Source organism: Bufo gargarizans, chromosome 1, assembly GCF_014858855.1.
Source record: "Bufo gargarizans isolate SCDJY-AF-19 chromosome 1, ASM1485885v1, whole genome shotgun sequence".
Taxonomy (NCBI): Eukaryota; Metazoa; Chordata; class Amphibia; order Anura; family Bufonidae; genus Bufo; species Bufo gargarizans.
In genome coordinates this window covers 243,733,646-243,754,062 of record NC_058080.1, presented here as the reverse complement: position 1 = coordinate 243,754,062, position 20,417 = coordinate 243,733,646, and the positions used below count along the sequence as shown (strand labels likewise).

Sequence of the window (20,417 nt, the reverse complement as noted above, 5' to 3'; positions counted from 1 at the left end):
GCGCAGTGCGCCCCCCCAACACCCCAGTATAATAAACATTGGTGGCGCAGTGCGCCCCCCCAATATAATAAACATTGGCGCAGTGCGCCCCCCCAATATAGCAAACATGAGCGCAGTGCGCCCCCCAATATAACAAACATGAGCGCAGTGCGCCCCCCCCAATATAACAAGCATGAGCGCAGTGCGCCCCCCAATATAATAAACATTGGTGGTTCAGTGTGCCCCCCCAACACCCCAGTATAATAAACATTGGTGGCGCAGTGCACCCCCCATATAATAAACATTGGTGGCGCAGTGGGCAGTGCCAATGAGGGTTAAAAAATAAAAAAATAATTAACTCACCTCCTCCAATTGATCGTCTCCTGTTCTTTCTTCAGAACCTGTCAAAGGACCTTTGGTGACATCACTGTGCTCATCACATGATGCATCACATGATCCATCACCATGGTAATGGGCCATGTGATGAGCTCAGTGACGTCACCACAGGTCCTGAAGAAAGTGAAACAGGAGACCGGCAGGCGGCAGCTACCCGATCAACTGGAGGAGGTGAGTTAATTTTTTTTATTATTTTTTAACCCTCATTGGCACTTCCCACTGTGCCACCAACGTTTCTTATACTGGGGTGTTGGGGGGGAGGGGGCCGCACTGTGCCACCAACGTTTCTTATACTGGGGTGTTGAGGGGGGGGCGCACTGTGCCACCAACGTTTCTTATACAAATACAGGAGGCGGGTGCCGGAATCAAATAGCCGGCACCCGACCTCTGTGACAGGGAGCTGCGATCAGCGGCAGTTAACCCCTCAGGTACCGCAGCTGATCGCAGCTCCCTGTCACAGAGGTCGGGTGCCGGCTATTTGATTCCGGCACCCGCCTCCTGTATTTGTATTACAGGTCAGTTATCTTCATTGGTGGCGCAGTGGCCTCAGCCCCTCCCCTCCTCCTCCCATGTCTCTTCTTATTGGCAGCTGCGGGGCAGCAGGCAGGTCAGACACAGGGGAGGAGGAACGAATCAGGTCAGACAGGGGAGGGGGAGATGGAGGGGGCGCCCCGAGGGAGAACACAAGTGCAGCCTCGCCTGCCGCATATTACATTGCGAGCTGTCAGCCGCCCAGCGCCCCTGTTGCTATGGCGCCCTGTGCGGCCGCACAGCCCGCACACCCCAAAGGCCGGCCCTGTTTGCCAGCACCTCTGGGATTCTAGGGGCTCTACGGGCACATCTTTGCGGTGGCTGCGACGGGGTCACTACTGCACGTGCCACCGTACCAGCTTCAACTGCCCTTCTGGTGCTCGCTACTTCACCAGGTTGTACGGCAGTGCTGGTACTAGGTCCAGGGAGGGCTGGGCTGCTGGTGTATGCCTCACCACGTAATCCGACAGCACCAGCCCCATTCTGCTGCTCTTGAAGCGGATCCTGCGCAACCTGCGGTCTAGCGACACGGGGCCGGGTACGCCTGGTGCTATCAGGGACCTCAGCCTCCTCGTCCGAACTTTGGGTCAGAGAGCCACTGCTTTCTACAGGTTCGTATTCTGACCCGCTGGATTCATCAGATGAGGGTTCCCATTCCTCATCCGACTGGGTCAGAAGCCTGTAGGCCTCTTCAGAAGAATACCCCCTGTTTGACATTTTGGGCAACTAAATCAACTAAATTTAGGGGTATTCCCTGAGACTACCCAAGAAAAAAAAGCAAGCCTGTCTTACAAAGGGGAGGCTAGCGAAGTACCGGAGGCCGCTGCGGTTGATAAAAAATATCAAAACTGATTTTTTTATCGCCGCAGCGCGTGTAAAGTGAATGTGCAGCGATCAAAAAAAAATTTTTTTTTGTCACTGCGGTGGGGCGGGTGTGGGCGAACGCACGTGTGGGCGACCGATCAGGCCTGATCGGGCAAACACTGCGTTTTGGGTGGAGGGAGAACTAAAGTGACACTAATACAATTATAGATCTGACCGTGATCAGTTTTGATCACTTCCAGATACTATAAAAGTACAAATGCTGATTAGCGATACGCTAATCAGCGAATAAAGGACTGCGGTGCGGTGGGCTGGGCGCTAACCGATCCCTAAACTACCTAACCAAGGGGCCTAAACTATACCTAAAACCTAACGGTCAATACCAGTGGAAAAAAAAAGTGACAGTTTGCACTGATCACTTTTTTCCTTTCACTAGTGATTGACAGGGGCGATCAAAGGGGTGATCAAAGGGTTAATTGGGGTTCAGGGGGGTGATCTGGGGCTAAGTGTGTAGTGTTGGTGTACTCACTGTGTAGCCTGCTCCTCTGCTGGATCCAACCGACGAAAAGAACCAGCAGAGGAGCAGGGAAGCCATATAACAGATCATATTTACTAATATGATCTGCTATCTGGCGCTCTGATTGGATTTTTTAAAAATCATCAGCTTGCCAGCCGCGATCATTGGCTGGCAAGCTGATGACGATTTACTCCTTGAAGAAATGCCGGCCCGAACTGCGCATGCGCGGGCCGGCATAGCGCGTCGTCTCGCGAGATGACGCGTATATGCGTCAGTCTGCGCAGCGATGCCGCCTCCGGACCGCACATCTGCGTTAGGCGGTCCGGAGGCGGTTAAAGAGAATCCATCTTCTGTATTCTACTGAACTCTGAATACAGCTTATTATAAGATGCAGAGGTCGGCTTTTCAGCCTGCCTCTGCTCTCTCTGCCTAATTGTCTCGCTATGTGTAACTAGCCTATATTAATAAGGGGGTTACCATGATTTTTACTGAGTCCCTTCCCTGTACTAAGAGTCAGTGCCTATATCATCTGCTGAACGCTGCATCCCTACTCCTCTATCTTCCCAGTGCTAACCAGAAACTCACTGGGAAGATAGAGATGAGCTTCGTCCCTGGTTAGTTATTAGGCATTTTGTAGATAGAGGACAGCACTGCAGCGAACAGTAAGTTCTAGACACGGGCTCATAGTACAATAACACTACCCTCTATCTTCCCAGTAAGTTTTTGGTTAGCACTGGGAAGATAAGGAGAGGAGCGAGGTTGCATCATTCAGAGCTGATAGCAGATGATATGGGCACAGACTCGGTACAAGGAAGGGACCCAGTATAAATAATAGTAAACCCCTTATTAAAATAGGTAAACATAGGGAAGCAGTGGCTGGGGCAGAAGCAGATTCAGAACCTCCGCATCTTACAATTTGGCCTTACACACTCTACCGTAGCAGGTCCGTAATCTACAAGTAATTCTAATATTTTTCTCTGTACGGGTGATAGTTATCTGGACTAGAGCACCTGTTCCCTGTCACATAAGAGTGAGCTATTCCTACCATTTCTTTTCAATACGTAGCAGGTCCGTGCCCGTATTGCAGCCCACAAACAGCGGGTCCATTCACCACACCTTCAGAGGGCACACAGTGGGCACAGTCGGTGCCCGTGCAATGCAGACCGCAATTTGCGGACTGCAGCACAAGCATGGCTGGTACGCGGTTGTGTGCATGAGGCCTAAGCCATATTCTGCGTTCAGTGGAACACTGAAGACGGATTCTCCTTTGCAGTGCTCAGTGTTGCTAAAAGGACCTTTTAGAGCCAGTGTTTTAATAAAATGGCACCGTTTTACCTAATAAAGTATATTAAATAAGTTGTTAACATGACTGTCCCAACAATTTTTTTCTGTTTAAGCAGGCTAAGCCAAACATCTAATATGTATGGGAGCCTTTCAGCTCTCCCTCAACGTCAGACATGGTGGATAACGATCCAGCAGTGTTATTTCAACACCCCGTTCATTTAGTTCTAGGGGAGATAAGCCGCTGTCAGAGGTGTCTGACAGCAGCTTCTCCCCTCTCCCATTCAGCTGAGCAAGCATGTGTATAGGGAGGGGAGTGGTAATCTGGAGAGATAGGTGTCAGCCAAAGCTATCTAATGGGTATGAGAAGTCTATGGCGCAAGACATTTCAGGAAAGTCATAAGGGAATTTAAAAAGATTATAAAGTCAAACGTGGCCATGTTAAGAAGAATGTGATAACTTTATAATTATTCTTATTCTGCCATTTAAATCTTACTAATGCTCGGCCTGTGTTTGTGCTGCATGTACAGTAAATCTACATAGGTCACATCTTATCCCTGCGTGGCTGGTTTCACATTATGTTTTAGCACTCTGCTAGGCTTTCTATTCAGGTATACGTATGAATACCCAAATTTATACCACAACAAGTACATTCACTTTAATCTTTCAGAGTTCAAAGGATTCATCCATGGACTCAGTTTGACCTGCTTTCTGTTTGATGACAGCCAGAATAGCATAGTCTATCAAGCAACAAAGCCAGAAACTAATGGAAGCAGGTCCTTTGACCCGGCTTTCGAGTATTTAAATCCCCCCCAAGAGAAAGCCCAACAGGGGGCTAAAAGGTAATGTTAACCCAGCCTACACTGCATGTACAGTGGGGAAAATAAGTATTTGATACACTGCCGATTTTGCAAGTTTTCCCACCTACAAAGAATGGGTCTGTCATTTTTATCGTAGGTACACGTCAACTGTGAGAGACAGAATCTAAAAAAAATACAGAAAATCACATTGTATGATTTTTAAATAATTAATTTGCATTTTATTGCATGAAATAAGTATTTGATCACCTACCAACCAGCAAGAATTCTGGCTCTTACAGACCTGTTAGTTTTTCTTTAAGAAGCCCTCCTACTCTGCACTCATTACCTGTATTAATTGCACCTGTTTGAACTTGTTACCTGAATAAAAGACACAGGTCCATACAATCAATCACACTCCAACCTCTTGACCATGGCTAAGACCAAAGAGCTGTCTAAGGGCCCCAGGGACAAAATTGTAGACCTGCACAAGGCTGCGATGGGCTCCAGGACAATAGGCAAGCAGCTTGGTGAAAAGGCAACAACTGTTGGCGCAAGATGAAACGCAAGATGACTGTCAACATTCCTTGGATTGGGGCTCCATGCAAGATCTCGCCTTGTGGGGTAAGGATTCTGAGAAAAGTAAGGAATCAGTACAGAACTACATGGGAGGACCTAGTCAATGACCTGAAGAGAGCTGGGACCACAGTCTCAAAGATTACTGTTAGTAACACACTACGCCGTCATGGATCAAAATCCTGCAGGGCACGCAAGGTCCCCCTGCTCACTCCAGCACAAGTTCAGGCTCGTTTGAAGGTCGCCAATGACCATCTGGATGATCCAGAGGAGGCATGGGAGAAAGTCATGTGGTCAGATAAGACTAAAATTATAACTTTTTGGTATCAACTCAACTCACTGTGTTTGGAGGAAGAAGAAGGATAACGAAGACTAATAACTAAGAGGAAGTACAACCCCAAGAACACCGTCCCAAACATGAAGCATGGGGGTGGAAACATCATACTTTGGGGGTGCTTTGCTGCAAAGGGGACAGGACGACTGCAACTTACTGAAGGGTGGATGGATGGGGCCATGTATTGCAAGATTTTGGCCAACAACCTCCTTCCCTCAGTAAAAGCATTGAAGATAGGTCGCGGCTGGGTCTTCAAGCATGACAATGAACTGAAACACACAGCCAGGGAAACTAAGGAGTGACCCCGTTAAAGCATTTCAAGGTCCTGCTTAGCCAGTCTCCAGACCTGAACCCATTTGAAAATCTTTGGAGGGAGCTGAAACCATGAAGATCCTCTCCAGATATTTCAGGAGGAGAGGACCAAAATCCCTGCTGCAGTGTGTGCAAACTTGGTCAAGAACTACAGGAAACATCTGACCTCTGTAATTGCAGACAAAGGTTTCTGTACCAAATAATAAGTTCTGTTTTTCTAATGAATCAAATACTTGATTCATGCAGTAAAATGCAAATTAATGATAAAAAAAATCATACATTGTGATTTTCTGGATTTGTTTTTAGATTCTATCTCTCACAGTTGAAGTGTACCTACAATAAAAATTACAGACCTCTCCATTCTTTGTAGGTGGGAAAATCGCCAGTGTATCAAATATACACTCACCTAAAGAATTATTAGGAACACCATACTAATACGGTGTTGGACCCCCTTTTGCCTTCAGAACTGCCTTAATTCTACGTGGCATTGATTCAACAAGGTGCTGATAGCATGTTGGCCCATATTGATAGGATAGCATCTTGCAGTTGATGGAGATTTGAGGGATGCACATCCAGGGCACGAAGCTCCCGTTCCACCACATCCCAAAGATGCTCTATTGGGTTGAGATCTGGTGACTGTGGGGGCCATTTTAGTACAGTGAACTCATTGTCATGTTCAAGAAACCAATTTGAAATGATTTGAGCTTTGTGACATGGTGCATTATCCTGCTGGAAGTAGCCATCAGAGGATGGGTACATGGTGGTCATGAAGGGATGGACATGGTCAGAAACAATGCTAAGGGAGCCCGTGGCATTTAAACCATGGCCAATTGGCACTAAGGGGCCTAAAGTGTGCCCAGAAAACACCCACACCATTACACCACCACCACCAGCCTGCACAGTGGTAACAAGGCATGATGGATACATGTTCTCATTCTGTTTGCGCCAAATTCGGACTCTACCATTTGAATGTCTCAACAAAAATCGAGACTCATCAGACCAGGCAACATTTTTCCAGTCTTCAACAGTTCAATTTTAGTGAGCTTGTGCAAATTGTAGCCTCTTTTTCCTATTTGTAGTGGAGAGGAGTGGTACCCGGTGGGGTCTTCTGCTGTTGTAGCCCACCTTTCTTTCCCATTCTGACATTCAGTTTGGAGTTCAGGAGATTGTCTTGACCAGGACCACAACCCTACATGCATTGAAGCAACTGCCATGTGATCGATTGACTAGATAATCGCATTAATGAGAAATAGAACAGGTGTTCCTAATAATTCTTTAGGTGAGTGTATTTTCCCCACTGTATAGTAGTTGCCATATGTACATGGCCGTTGATATTAAAAGATTGATTGGATGAAGGAGACACTTGGTAACCTCATAAAGCTGTTCTCCGTGCAATTTACAGAAGAGAGGGTACATGTGTGTCCTCATCAGTGTCAAGCCTGGAGGAGCATTACAAAAAGTAAAGAATATTTAAAAATAACCGATTCTAACTCTATTTTATCTAAAGTACTGTTCTGTTTCTGATATTTGAAAGAATATTGTACTATGAATAGTGTCTGGCAATGGACATAGAGAAAGTACATGAACTTGGCATGTGCCAATGCATACTGTATTTTGAAGGAATTTTTTCCTAGAAGTGGTTCTCACGAAGGCACCATATGATAGCACTTTGGCTATTTGTGAACATCATATGGATTTGTAAAGCTACATACAGGATCATTACAATGTGCATAAGCCTGTAGGTCGTTTCAGGATTTGCACTAAAATTGTAACATTTTTAAATATTAATGTTTTTTATCAAACTAAAAAGATAAAAAATGCATAATTTTGTGCAAAATTAATTTTTTATGTTTTGAATGTACACACAAACATCATGTCACAACCAGACAGCTGAGAAGCTCTGACAGAAGCCTTTCAGAGCCTCCTCCTTGAGTTTTCTTTGTTGTGCTGTTCAGTTCCTCATCTCGTTAGCCTCTCTCAGCTGTCATGTAGTTGGACTGATTGCATCCCTTTAAATTCCGCCCCATAATGCATTACTGGGCGGCTTATACTTCTTCCTGGAGTGTGTGTGCATGCTGATCCTGTTTCCTAGTCTGCTACTAAGTTAAGTGCTGTACATTTATCTGTTATCTTCTGTTTGCTGGATCCCAGGTGACCCTGACTCCCTCCGTGTCTGGTGTAGGGAGCCGGTGGTCGTGCCACCTTTGGGATCTTTGCATAGGCTGAGCAGCCAGGGAAAGTGCCAGGTCTTGTGCAGGGGTCTCCCTTTTGTTCCTTAGTTTTGGATCCAGTGAGTCATATATGCATGTTGCATTGTCTTGTTTCCTGTACACCGTCCGTGACATTATAAGCCGCCAAAACCGTCTCAAGCATGGATCCGGTTTCACTTTTGGCTGAACGCCTTCAGGGTCTTTCATTGGAGGTAGCTGATCTCCGCAGGACTTTTTCTCAGCTTCAAGTGACCGGTTCAGCTGGCGTTCATGGAGTTTGTTCTGAGCCTGAGATCTCGCTCACGGATACGTTTTCCGGGGGTAGTGAGAATTTTGTGCGTTTTAGAGAGGCTTGCAAACTCCATTTTCGCCTTCTTCCCCATTCCTCTGGTAATGAGGAACGGAGGGTGGGGATCATTATATCGCTGCTCAGGGGTAACGCTCAGTCCTGGGCCTTTTCGCTGCCGGAGGGGGCACGGCCCCTCCGTTCAGTGGATGAATTCTTTTTAGCCCTGGGTCAGATATATGATGATCCGGATCGTATTGCTCTGGCTGAGTCTAGACTACGTCTATTATGCCAGGGTAAAAAATCCGCAGAGATATACTGCTCAGAATTTCGGAGATGGGCAGCTGATACTGGTTGGAATGATGCTGCACTCCGAAGTCAATTTTGCCATGGTCTTTCAGAGGGATTGAAAGATGCATTTGCCTTTCATGAAAGACCTATTTCCTTGGACTCTGCTATGTCTCAGGCCGTTCGTATTGACAGGCGTCTTAGAGAGAGAGGAGAGATCTCTCCTTCCTGTCATACTCAGTCCCAGGACAGTGCAGCGGTCCCATTCTGTGCACAGGGGTCTCAGTCGCTGTCAGCCCCTTCTGAGCAGGAGCCCATGCAGCTGGGGTTGATTGCTTCTGACAATAGAAGATTCAGCCCGCATGGTAGGGTTTGTTTTTGTTGTGGAGGTATAAATCATTTGGCAAATGTTTGTCCCTCTAGGAGATTCAGGCAGTTCTCTGGGAGTAATAAAGAAACAAAGAGGAAAAAATCTTTTAAAAATGTTCCGTCTGTTACTATTGGCAGGGTTGAGGCGGAAATTTAAGGTTTTCCGTTTGCTTGTAGTTCCCGTTTTGTCCTGCCTGCTAGGGTGGCGCTAGAGAGCAAGAGCATTTTTTGTGAGATTTTTTTGGATAGTGGAGCAGCGGTCAATCTCATTGATAGTCAATTTGCAATAACTCATGGTTTCCAGGTGTGCACTTTGGGAAAGGATATTCCTGTTTTTGCTATTGATTCCACTCCACTTTCTCAGAAACCATTAAAGGGCATAGTTCACAATATCTGTTTAATTGTGAGTGATGCTCATGTTGAGGATGTGTCATGTTTCGTCCTTAGCGGTTTGCCTACTCCTCTAGTTTTGGGGCTACCCTGGCTCACTAAACATAATCCCACCATTGATTGGCAAGCGAGGCAAATAAATGGTTGGAGTGACTTTTGCAGAGAGAATTGCCTCATGACATCTGTTTCTGAGGTTGCTACTAAGACTGTACCATCTTTTCTCTCTGAATTTTCGGATGTCTTCTCTAAGAGTGGAGTTCAGGATTTGCCCCCGCACAGGGAGTACGATTGCCCTATTAATCTCATCCCAGGCGCCAAGCTGCCTAAATCTCGTTTATACAATCTTTCCCAACCTGAAAGGATCGCTATGCGTGCTTATATCTCTGAGAGTCTGAGAAAAGGACACATATGACCCTCGAAGTCACCTGTTGCCGCTGTTTTTTTCTTTGTTAAGAAAAAAGATGGTTCTTTAAGACATTGTCTGGATTTCAGGGAGCTGAACAGTATCACTATTCGTGACCCTTATCCGCTTCCCCTGATCCCGGACCTGTTTAACCAGGTTGTTGGGGCTAAAGTCTTTTCCAAATTAGATCTAAGAGGGGCATACAACCTGGTCAGGGTCAGAGAAGGAGACGAATGGAAGACTGCCTTCAATACCCCTGACGGCCATTTTGAAAATTTGGTTATGCCTTTTGGTTTGATGAATGCCCCAGCCGTTTTTCAGCATTTCGTGAACAGCATTTTTTATCATTTGATGGGAAAATTTGTATTAGTGTATTTGGATGACATTTTGATTTTTTTTCTCCTGATTTCAAAACTCATAAGGAACATTTACGTCAGGTCTTGCTTATTCTGCGGGAGAATAAATTATATGCGAAACTGGAAAAATGTGTGTTTGCGGTTCCAGAAATTCAATTTCTGGGGTTTTTTCTCTCCGCTTCTGGTTTTCGCATGGACCCCAAGAAGATCCGCGCTGTGCTTGAGTGGGAGCTTCCTGAGAATCAGAAGGCGCTGATGCGTTTTTTGGGCTTTGCCAATTATTACAGGAAGTTTATTTTGAATTATTCCTCTATTGTTAAACCACTCACTGATATGACCAGAAAGGGGGTAGATTTTTCTTCTTGGTCGGTAGAGGCGCGTAAGGCTTTTTCTAATATCAAGGAGGGTTTTGCTTCCGCTCCCATCTTGGTGCAACCTGATATTTCTTTACCCTTCATAGTTGAGGTTGATGCTTCTGAGGTGGGTGTGGGTGCGGTCTTGTCTCAGGGTTCCTCTCCTGCCAAATGGTGACCGTGTGCCTTTTTCTCGAAAAAACTCTCCTCCGCAGAGAGAAATTACGATGTAGGAGATAGGGAATTGTTGGCCATCAAGTTGGCTTTTGAGGAATGGCGCCATTGGCTGGAGGGAGCCAGACACCCTATTATCGTGTTTACTGACCATAAAAATCTGGCCTACTTGGAGTCAGCCAAGCGTCTGAACCCGAGACAGGCCAGATGGTCTTTGTTCTTTTCAAGATTTAATTTTGTTGTCACGTTCCGCCCTGGGGTTAAGAATGTGAAGGCAGATGCCCTGTCACGTTGTTTTCCGGGAGGCGGGAATTTTGAAGACCTGCGTCCCATTTTGGCCGAAGGTGTGGTGGTCTCTGCTCTATTTTCTGAATTGGAGGCAGAGGTGCAGGCAGCCCAGTCAGAGGCTCCTGAGCTTTGTCCTCCTGGGAGGTTGTTTGTGCCTCTCGCTTTAAGACACAAGATTTTTAAGGAACACCACGATACGGTCCTTGCTGGGCACCCGGGGGCAAGAGCCACACTGGATCTCATCGCTCGGATATTCTGGTGGCCTACGCTTCGTAAGTCGGTTGAGGGTTTTGTGGCAGCCTGCGAGACTTGCGCTCGTGCCAAAGTCCCTCATTCACGGCCATCAGGTCCTCTCCTTCCCTTACCCATTCCGTCCCGTCCTTGGACACATCTGTCCATGGACTTCATAACGGACCTGCCTCGTTCCTCGGGGAAGACTGTGATTCTGGTGGTGGTGGACCGTTTTAGCAAAATGGTGCATTTCATCCCTTTTCCTGGTTTGCCCAATGCTAAGACGCTGGCGCAGGCATTTATTGATCACATTGTCAAATTGCACGGTATTCCTTCAGACATAGTCTCTGATAGGGGCACGCAGTTTGTTTCCAGATTCTGGAAGGCTTTCTGTTCTCGCTTGGGGGTTCGGTTGTCATTCTCTTCTGCTTTCCACCCGCAGTCGAATGGCCAGACGGAGCGCGTCAATCAGAATCTGGAGACATATCTGCGCTGTTTTGTGGCGGAGAATCAGGAGGATTGGTGTTCTTTTTTGTCCCTTGCAGAGTTTGCTTTAAATAACCGTCGTCAGGAGTCCTCTGATAAGTCACCATTTTTTGGTGCATATGGCTTTCATCCGCAGTTTGGGACTTTCTCGGGAGAGGGGTCTTCTGGTTTACCTGATGAGGACAGATTCTCCTCCTCTTTGTCATCTATTTGGCAAAAGATTCAGGATAATCTAAAGAGCATGAGTGAGAGATATAAGCGTGTGGCAGATAAGAGACGTGTGCTTGGTCCGGACCTGAATGTTGGTGATCTGGTGTGGTTGTCTACCAAGAATATCAAATTGAAGGTTCCCTCCTGGAAGTTGGGTCCTAGGTTTATTGGGCCTTACAAAATCCTGTCTGTCATCAATCCTGTTGCCTACCGTCTTGATCTTCCTCAGACTTGGAAGATCCATAATGTTTTTCATAAGTCCTTATTGAAACCTTATGTTCAACCCATTGTACCCTCGCCTTTGCCTCCTCCTCCGATTATGGTTGATGGGAATCTTGAATTTCAGGTCTCTAGGATTGTGGATTCTCGTCTTGTCCGCGGTTCTCTCCAGTACCTTATTAATTGGGAGGGTTATGGTCCTGAGGAGAGGATGTTGGTCCCAGTGACGGACATTAAGGCCTCTCGTCTCATCAGGGCTTTCCATAGGTCCCATCCTGAGAAGGTGGGCTCTGAGTGTCCGGAGTCCACTCGTAGAGGGAGGGGTACTGTCACAACCAGACAGCTGAGAAGCTCTGACAGAAGCCTTTCAGAACCTCCCTCCTTGAGTTTTCTTTGTTGTGGTATTCAGTTCCTCATCTCGTTAGCCTCTCTCAGCTGTCATGTAGTTGGACTGATTGCATCCCTTTAAATTCCGCCCCATAATGCATTACTGGGCGGCTTATACTTCTTCCTGGAGTGTGTGTGCATGCTGATCCTGTTTCCTAGTCTGCTACTAAGTTAAGTGCTGTACATTTATCTGTTATCTTCTGTTTGCTGGATCCCAGGTGACCCTGACTCCCTCCGTGTCTGGTGTAGGGAGCCGGTGGTCGTGCCCCTTCACTATTGTAGGGTGTTCAGGGGTTATATAGTCGAGGTACGTGGATATGCAACCATCCACCTTTGGGATCTTTGCATAGGCTGAGCAGCCAGGGAAAGTGCTAGGTCTTGTGCAGGGGTCTCCCTTTTGGTTCCTTAGCTTTGGATCCAGTAAGTCATATATGCATGTTGCTTTGTCTTGTTTCCTGTACACCTTCCGTGACACATCACTCGTCATTTGTTGGTACAAACCTATAGACATTATGAAAAGTGGTTGATTGTACTTTGCAATATTTATTTTAATTTTTACTATAGTCAATAGAGCCAGTGAGCCTCCAGTAACACTCGGTATGCCGGATCCAGAGAGCTCCGGTAGGCTGTCCTCTGCTGAAACAGCTTTCTGAAACTACTACCGGCAGTGTGAAAGAAGCCTTATTCTGTCAGGATGCCGTCTCCAGGGAATATTAGTCAGGCCGGTTTCAATGTTGCAACATAGAATTTCAGAGATTATACTGTATGGTCTTACAGTCACGATGGGAAAATAGATACAAAGTCCTAAAGTGTAATTCAGCAGATAAAAAGTAGTTCAAAGACTACTCAACTGGTGACACGTCACCTCCTGCATAATATTGTAACACTTGGCATAACAGTACATTGAAATATTTCAAAAAGTCATAGGTTATTTGGCTCCCTATGATAATGAAATTATCTTTAATGTGTGCATGCCTGAAATAGGAAAATAACATTGTGAGCCCCATTGGGGACAAAGACTGACATAAATGTTGACAACTTCCAAATAAATAAAAACTCATAGTCGTTAACTTAAAGGATGAGATTTGTCATCCCCCTTCCTCCAGAAAAGTGGTTTTAAAAAGCTTATAAATGCAACTTTTTGAGGGAAAAGTGCCTCTTTTTACACCATCCTCAGCACTTTTCCAAAAGGGGCGTGGAAATGGTGGGAAAGGGCGCGGTTAACAGCAGAGACAAATTTATCTTCACTTACCCTGGGTTCACACCTGAGCGTTTCTCAAACGCGCGTTTTAGTCGCGCGTTTTTATGCGCGTTTTTTGTAATAGTAAACGCGCGTTTGTGTCATTGACTGCAGTGTCCTATGGCCACAAACGCGCGTCAAAACGCCCCAAAGAAGTTCAAGTACTTGATTATGCGTCGGGCGTTTTACAGCGCGATCGTACGCGCTGTAAAACGCCCAGGTGAGAACCATTCCCATAGGGAAGCATTGGTTTTCATGTGTTGAGCGTTTTACAGCGCGTTTGAACGCGCTGTAAAACGCTCAGGTGTGAACTTAGGGTAAGGCCTCATGCACACGACCGTTGTGTGCATCCGTGGCCGTTTTCCGTTTTTTTTCACGGACCCATTGACTTTCAATGGGTCCGTGGAAAAATCGGAAAATGCACCGTTTTGCAGCCGAGGCCGTGATCCGTGTATCCTGTCCGTCAAAAAAATATGACCTGTCCTATTTTTTTGACGGACAACGGTTCACGGACCCATTCAAGTCAATGGGTCCGTGAAAGAACACGGATGCACACAAGATTGGCATCCGTGTCCGTGATCCGTGGCCGTAGGTTGCTTTCATACAGACGGATCCGAAGATCCGTCTGTATAAAAGCTTTTTCAGATCTAAGTTTTCACTTCGTGAAAACTCATTTCCGACAGTATATTCTAACACAGAAGCGTTCCCATGGTGATGGGGACGCTTCTAGTTAGAATACACTGCAAACTTTGTACAAGACTGCCCCCTGCTGCCTGGCAGCACCCGATCTCTTACAGGGGGATATGATAGCACAATTAACCCCTTCAGGTGCGGCACCTAAAGGGGTTAATTGTACTATCATATTCCCCTGTAAGAGATCAGGGCTGCCAGGCAGCAGGGGGCAGACCCCCCCCCCCCCCTCCCCAGTTTGAATATCGTTGGTGGCACAGTGTGCGCCCACCATCGCCCCCCCTTCCTTCCTCTATTGTAATAAATCGTTGGTGGCACAGTGTGCGCCCACCATCGCCCCGCCTCCCTCCCTCTATTGTAATAAATCGTTGGTGGCACAGTGTGCCCCCACCATCGCCCCCCCTCCCTCTCTCTATTGTATTAAATCGTTGGTGGCACAGTGTGCCCCCACCATCGCCTCCCCCCCTCCCTCCCTCTATTGTATTAAATCGTTGGTGGCACAGTGTGCCAACCACCATCGCCCCCCCCTCCCTCTATAGCAGTAACATTGGTGGCAGTGTGCGGTCACCCATTCCCCCCCCCCCCCCCATCATTGGTGGCAGCGGAGTTCCGATCGGAGTCCCAGTTTAATCGCTGGGGCTCCGATCGGTAACCATGGCAACCAGGAAGCTACTGCAGCCCTGGTTGCCATGGTTACTTAGCAATAGTACAACAGTAGAAGATTCATACTTGCCTGCTTGCTGCTGCGATGTCTGTGAACGGCCGGGAGCGCCTCCTACTGGTAAGTGACAGTTCTTTAGCAATGCGCCGCACAGACCTTTCACTTACCAGTAGGTGGAGCTCCCGGCCGGACACAGACATCGCAGCAGCAAGCAGGTAAGTATGAATCTTCTACTGTTGTACTATTGCTAAGTAACCATGGCAACCAGGGCTGCAGTAGCGTCCTGGTTGCCATGGTTACGGATCGGAGCCCCAGTTACTGTTACTGCTATAGAGGGAGGGGGGGCGATGGTGGGCGCACACTGTGCCACCAACGATTTATTACAATAGAGGGAGGGGGGGGGGGCGATGGTGGGCGCACACTGTGCCACCAACGATATTCAAACTGGGGAGGGAGGGGGGCTGCCCCCTGCTGCCTGGCAGCCTGGCAGCCCTGATCTCTTACAGGGGAATATGATAGTACAATTAACCCCTTTAGGTGCCGCACCTGAAGGGGTTAATTGTGCTATCATATCCCCCTGTAAGAGATCGGGTGCTGCCAGGCAGCAGGGGGCAGTCTTGTACAAAGTTTGTAGTGTATTCTAACCTGAAGCGTCCCCATCACCATGGGAACGCCTGTGTTAGAATATACTGTCGGATCTGAGGTTCACGAAGTAGCTCATATCCGACAGTATATTCTAACATAGAGGCGTTCCCATGGTGATGGGGACGCTTCAAGTTAAAATATACCATCGGATTGGTGAAAACTCCAATCCGATGGTATAAAAGAACTCCAGACTTTACATTGAAAGTCAATGGGGACGGATCCGTTTGAAATGGCACCATATTGTGTCAACATCAAACGGATCCGTCCCCATTGACTTGCATTGTAATTCAGGACGGATCCGTTTGGCTCCGCACGGCCAGGCGGACACCAAAACGACTTTTTTTTTTCATGTCCGTGGATCCTCCAAAAATCAAGGAAGACCCACGGACGAAAAAACGGTCACGGATCACGGACCCACGGACCCCGTTTTTGCGGACCGTGAAAAAAAACTGTCGTGTGCATGAGGCCTTAGGCTCCTTTCACACGAGCAGCATTAGGTCCTGATGCGTTCAGTGAAACTCGCACCATTTTGCAAGCAAGTTCAGTCAGTTTTGTCTGCGATTGCGTTCAATTGTTCAGTTTTTTCCGCGCGAGTGCAATGGGTTTTGATGCTTTTTTTACGCGCGTGATAAAAAACTGAAGGTTTACAAACAACATCTCCTAGCAACCATCAGTGAAAAACACATCGCACCCGCACTTGCTTCCGGATGCAATGCGTTTTTCACTGAAGCCCCATTCACTTTTATGGGGCCAGGGCTGCGTGAAAAAAGCAGAATATAGAACATGCTGCGATTTTTACGCAACGCAGAACTGATGCGTGAAAAAAAAATTGAAATAATTGGGTCAGGATTCAGTGTGGATGCTATGTGTTCACGTCACGCATTGCACCCGCGAGGAAAACTCGTTCGTGTGAAAGGGGCCCTGCACCAGTTTTCTGGAGCAAATGAAGTCAGAAATCTACGCCAGCTCTGGGCTGTCTATTCTATTTAGGCGCACAGTCTGCCAGAGGATGCGCTTAATTTAAGACCAGGCCTGTGCCTCATAAATTAGGAGCAGTGCAGGGGATATGAAGACCGGCACAGAAAGCACATACATTTAACAAAAGTGGTGTAAAGGAAAACTGGCTTAGTTGCCCATAGCGACCAATCAGATTCCACCTTTCATTTTTCAGAGCTCTTTTGGAAAATGAAAGGTGGAATCTGATTGGTTGCTATGAGAACTGCGATAAGGCAGTTCTACTTTACACCAGTTTTGATGGAGCTCCCCTATAGACTATCAGTCTATGTGAAGTAATAAAATGACTGATCATACCTCAGTGATAGATAATATATGAAGATAAAGGGGTCTAGCTCAACTAAACCAACAACCCATACAGCAATACCAATAACCCCCAAAAAAGTAATGGGCGATATAATAAAAAGTCTAGTTTATTAAATCTCGCATATGTGAAGTAATAGAAAGGTGTAAATGGATTGTGTGCAATGTTAGGTCTGCTTACCAAACGTATGTTTGTTTCCTTAGGTGAAAACACTGTATCTGTACCAGAATGAACCCACACTCCTTACTAACATCAAGAGAGGCTTGGCAAGCTTATTCCAGATCCAGCTCAGCCCTGGCACAGTCACTGAGGTAATCGTCTTGCATGATGTGGGCAGTTAACACAAGTGGCGGCTTGTGGCCCAGCAGGAAGCTATCATGCCATAAAAGCCCTTGGATTTCAGATTCCAGCATAGGTCATCTCCTGTGCCTGGTATGGTCTTATGCTATGTAGGAAGCAAAACATAGGATGAGAAGAGTCATATTCTTGTGGTGGGAATGTGTAGGATTGTTCAGGAACCGTGAAACCTGTTTCCTCATAAATCATTATTTTTTCATCTGTCACACATACCCACCTTAAGAATGGCAGTAGGCTGCTTGAGTATTTGGCTGATCACTCAGATTTCACATGTTAGATGCTAGCCACTTTCAAAAGAAGAAGATAAATTATTGAATTAAAGGGGTTGTCTAACCTCCTTCCTTTAGGCTGGTTTCACACGGGCGTGACGGATTTGATCCGGATGCGTTCAGGGTGCGTTCAACGAAAATGCTGCGATTTTGGCACTAAAACAAGTCAGTTTTGTCTGCGATTGCGTTTAGTTGTTCAGTTTTTTCCGCGCGGGTGCAATGCGTTTTGATGCGTTTTTCACGCGCGTGATAAAAAACTGAAGGTTTACAAACAACGTCTCTTAAAAACCATCAGTGAAAAACGCATCGCACCCGCACTTGCTTGCGGATGCAATGCGTTTTTCACGCAGCCCCATTCACTTCTATGGGGCCTGTCCTGCGTTACAAACGCAGAATATAGAACATGCTGCGATTTCAAAGCATTGCAGAAGTGATGCGTGAAAAAAAACGCTCATGTACACAGCCCCATTGAAATGAATGGTGCCGGATTCAGTGCGGGTGCTATGCGTTCACGTCACGCATGGCACCCGCGCGGAAATCACGCTCGTGTGAAAGGGACCTTAGCGTTGCAGGCCTGGAGTTTTGGTGGTCTAGGGGGCGGCACTGGGGCCAATGGTTTAGTTGCAACCTTTGCCAGCTCAGTGCAACTACAACAGCGTACGAGGAGGCTGGGAGGGTAGCTACTGCGCATGTGCGTGGCTTTATGCATGCTCCCAGCCATCAGAAAGGCCGGCTTTTTTATGTTAGTGTGCAAGCGTGGCCACCGCTGCTGCATTGCATCCGTGTCTGTAACCCCTAAGCAGTGTATAAAGAGAAGGACAGGAGCCATTACTGAAAAACGAAAGTAATTTAGCAAGTTGCTTATAATACCATTTTACATACTGTATAATAAATGTCACATACCAAGGTGAGACAACCTATTAAATAAGTAATAATATTAGATCATCTTGGAGAAAGGTGTCAGTTTAATCAGAAAAAGACATGCCAGTACTTCCCAATATCAACAATAAGTACTACACATGGAGCAGTAATAGAGCACTAAGACTTCTATAGTGCCTTAAAAGGGCTTTCCAAGTCTTTACAACTGATGACCTATCCTCAGAATAGGTCATCAGTATCTGATCAGTATCAATATCTGGGGGTCTGACGATTAGCTGTTTGAGAAGGCACTGGTGTTGCTCCGCTGCCTTCTCGCAACTGTCAAACACAGCGGCGTACACTGTATAGCGGCTGTGCTTGGTATCGCAGCTCATCTCCATTCACGTCAAATGGGACTGAGCTGCATGTAGGCCATGTGACTGGTGAACGTGACGTCACTGGCCTAGGGAAAGCTGTGAGAAGGCCGCAGCGTTACTGTGAGCAACGCTGTCTTCTCAAACCTTTGAGCGGGGTTCCTGGGTGTCAGACCCTCACTGATCCGAAACTGATGACCTGTCCAGAGGATAGGCCCATCAGTTGTAAAGTCTCAGAAAACCTCTTTAATGTACCTCCAAATGTCTGGTTTCATTCATAGGATAGCTTTTTCTGACAGATTCCATCTTAAAATCATATTTGCTTGCTTAGATCCCGGTTGATAACTGGATTGCTTATTTCAGGTTGATGTTTCTGGAAATTGTAAAGTTACCTACCAGACCAAGCAGAATCAGGTTACCAAAATCAAGGAACTTGCCAGCTGCAAGATCTCCAAAACTGGGTTCACAAACTCCAACAAGGTATGAAATATATTGGGAGAAATTTATTAAAGTGTAACCGTCATGTTTTCCCCCTTAGTTACGGCTGTTTAAACATTTACAATATGAGGACCTTCTCAAAATGGCTCCTTTGCCAGTTCTCTGAGGCTAAAACTGCTTTCCCTCACTTCCCATACACACTTGCTGTAGCCAGCAGCTCCCTGCCAGCCAATCAGATTGGATTACTGAGACACGCCTCCTCACTCTAAAGCCTAATGCAGGCATGCAGAGTGAAGGACCGCCCCTCTGTCTATCTGTCGTCTTAGCCAGAGACAGACATGCCATAGAAATCGTCTTTTAAGGGAGCAGTGAAAAGGGACAGAGGACATTAAAGAGGACCTTTCACCAGATTGCATTAATTGAGATAAGTACCTGTACTTGCGGGGTACAGCTGATGCTGCCACCTTGCCTGTTTTGTTAAAATAGCGCTCCTACGCTGCGCTGTGCCCCCCGGTATTTTCCCCGCTCAGTATGCAAACACTGAGCATCGGAGCAACGGAGAGGAGACGCAGTCTTTCTCTGTGGGCGTCTCCTTCTCCCCTGGCTGTAGACGCATACTGAGCGGGGAAAATACCGGGGGGCACAGCGTGGCGTAGGAGCGATATTCTAACAAAACAGGCAAGTTGGCAGCATCAGCGGGGGGTATTAATAAAATCCAGTGAAAGGTCCTCTTTAATGAAAGCTGTTATTATAAGGTAATTACAGATCTTTTGGCAATCATTGACAGACTAACTCGGGTATACATGCCTAGCTCTACTAAACTAGCAAATAAAATAATTTATATAACAGTTACACTTTAAGGGCTCATGCACACAAACGTATTTTCTTTCCGTGTCCGTTACCTTTTTTTTTGCGCGGACCCATTGAAATGAATGGTTCCATATACAGTCCGCAAAAGAAGAACGGAAGCGGAAAGAAAATACGTTCGTGTGCATGAGGCCTTATTAAGAGGCGCACGAAATCGGACAATCAAATCTATGCCAGCTTCGATCAGGCATCAATCTGAGCTATTTCTTGACAGTATTTTGGTTGAAATGGTAGTAAATCTGTCCGTTTTTTGGGAGGCCCCATTAAGCCCTGCCCACTTCTCCTAAAAGTAATGCGTGGCATAAAATTGAAAAACTCACACACTGTGCAGAGTGCTTCTTGAGCAAAAATATGCAGCTATTGTAGACCAGAAAACTAACATACTACTTTTGATAAATTCCCCATGTTATTGTGAAAACTAATTCCAACCTCTGTTCTCTAGTCACTAGAAAGCAGAAATTATCAGTATCAGTTCCTCAATAAAAATTACTTGACAGCTCCTTTG

General features: G+C 46.5%; 1 protein-coding gene across 1 annotated transcript in view; it reads left to right on the top strand.

The window, feature by feature from the left end:
* LOC122924568 (microsomal triglyceride transfer protein) overlaps positions 1 to 20,417 on the top strand; it is a 121,181-nt gene that overhangs the window by 50,252 nt on the left and 50,512 nt on the right. The window contains exons 4-5 of the mRNA XM_044275801.1: positions 16,953 to 17,060; positions 18,971 to 19,087. Of these exons, the coding sequence (XP_044131736.1) occupies positions 16,953 to 17,060; positions 18,971 to 19,087 (225 nt within the window). The remainder of the gene's footprint in view (positions 1 to 16,952; positions 17,061 to 18,970; positions 19,088 to 20,417) is intronic.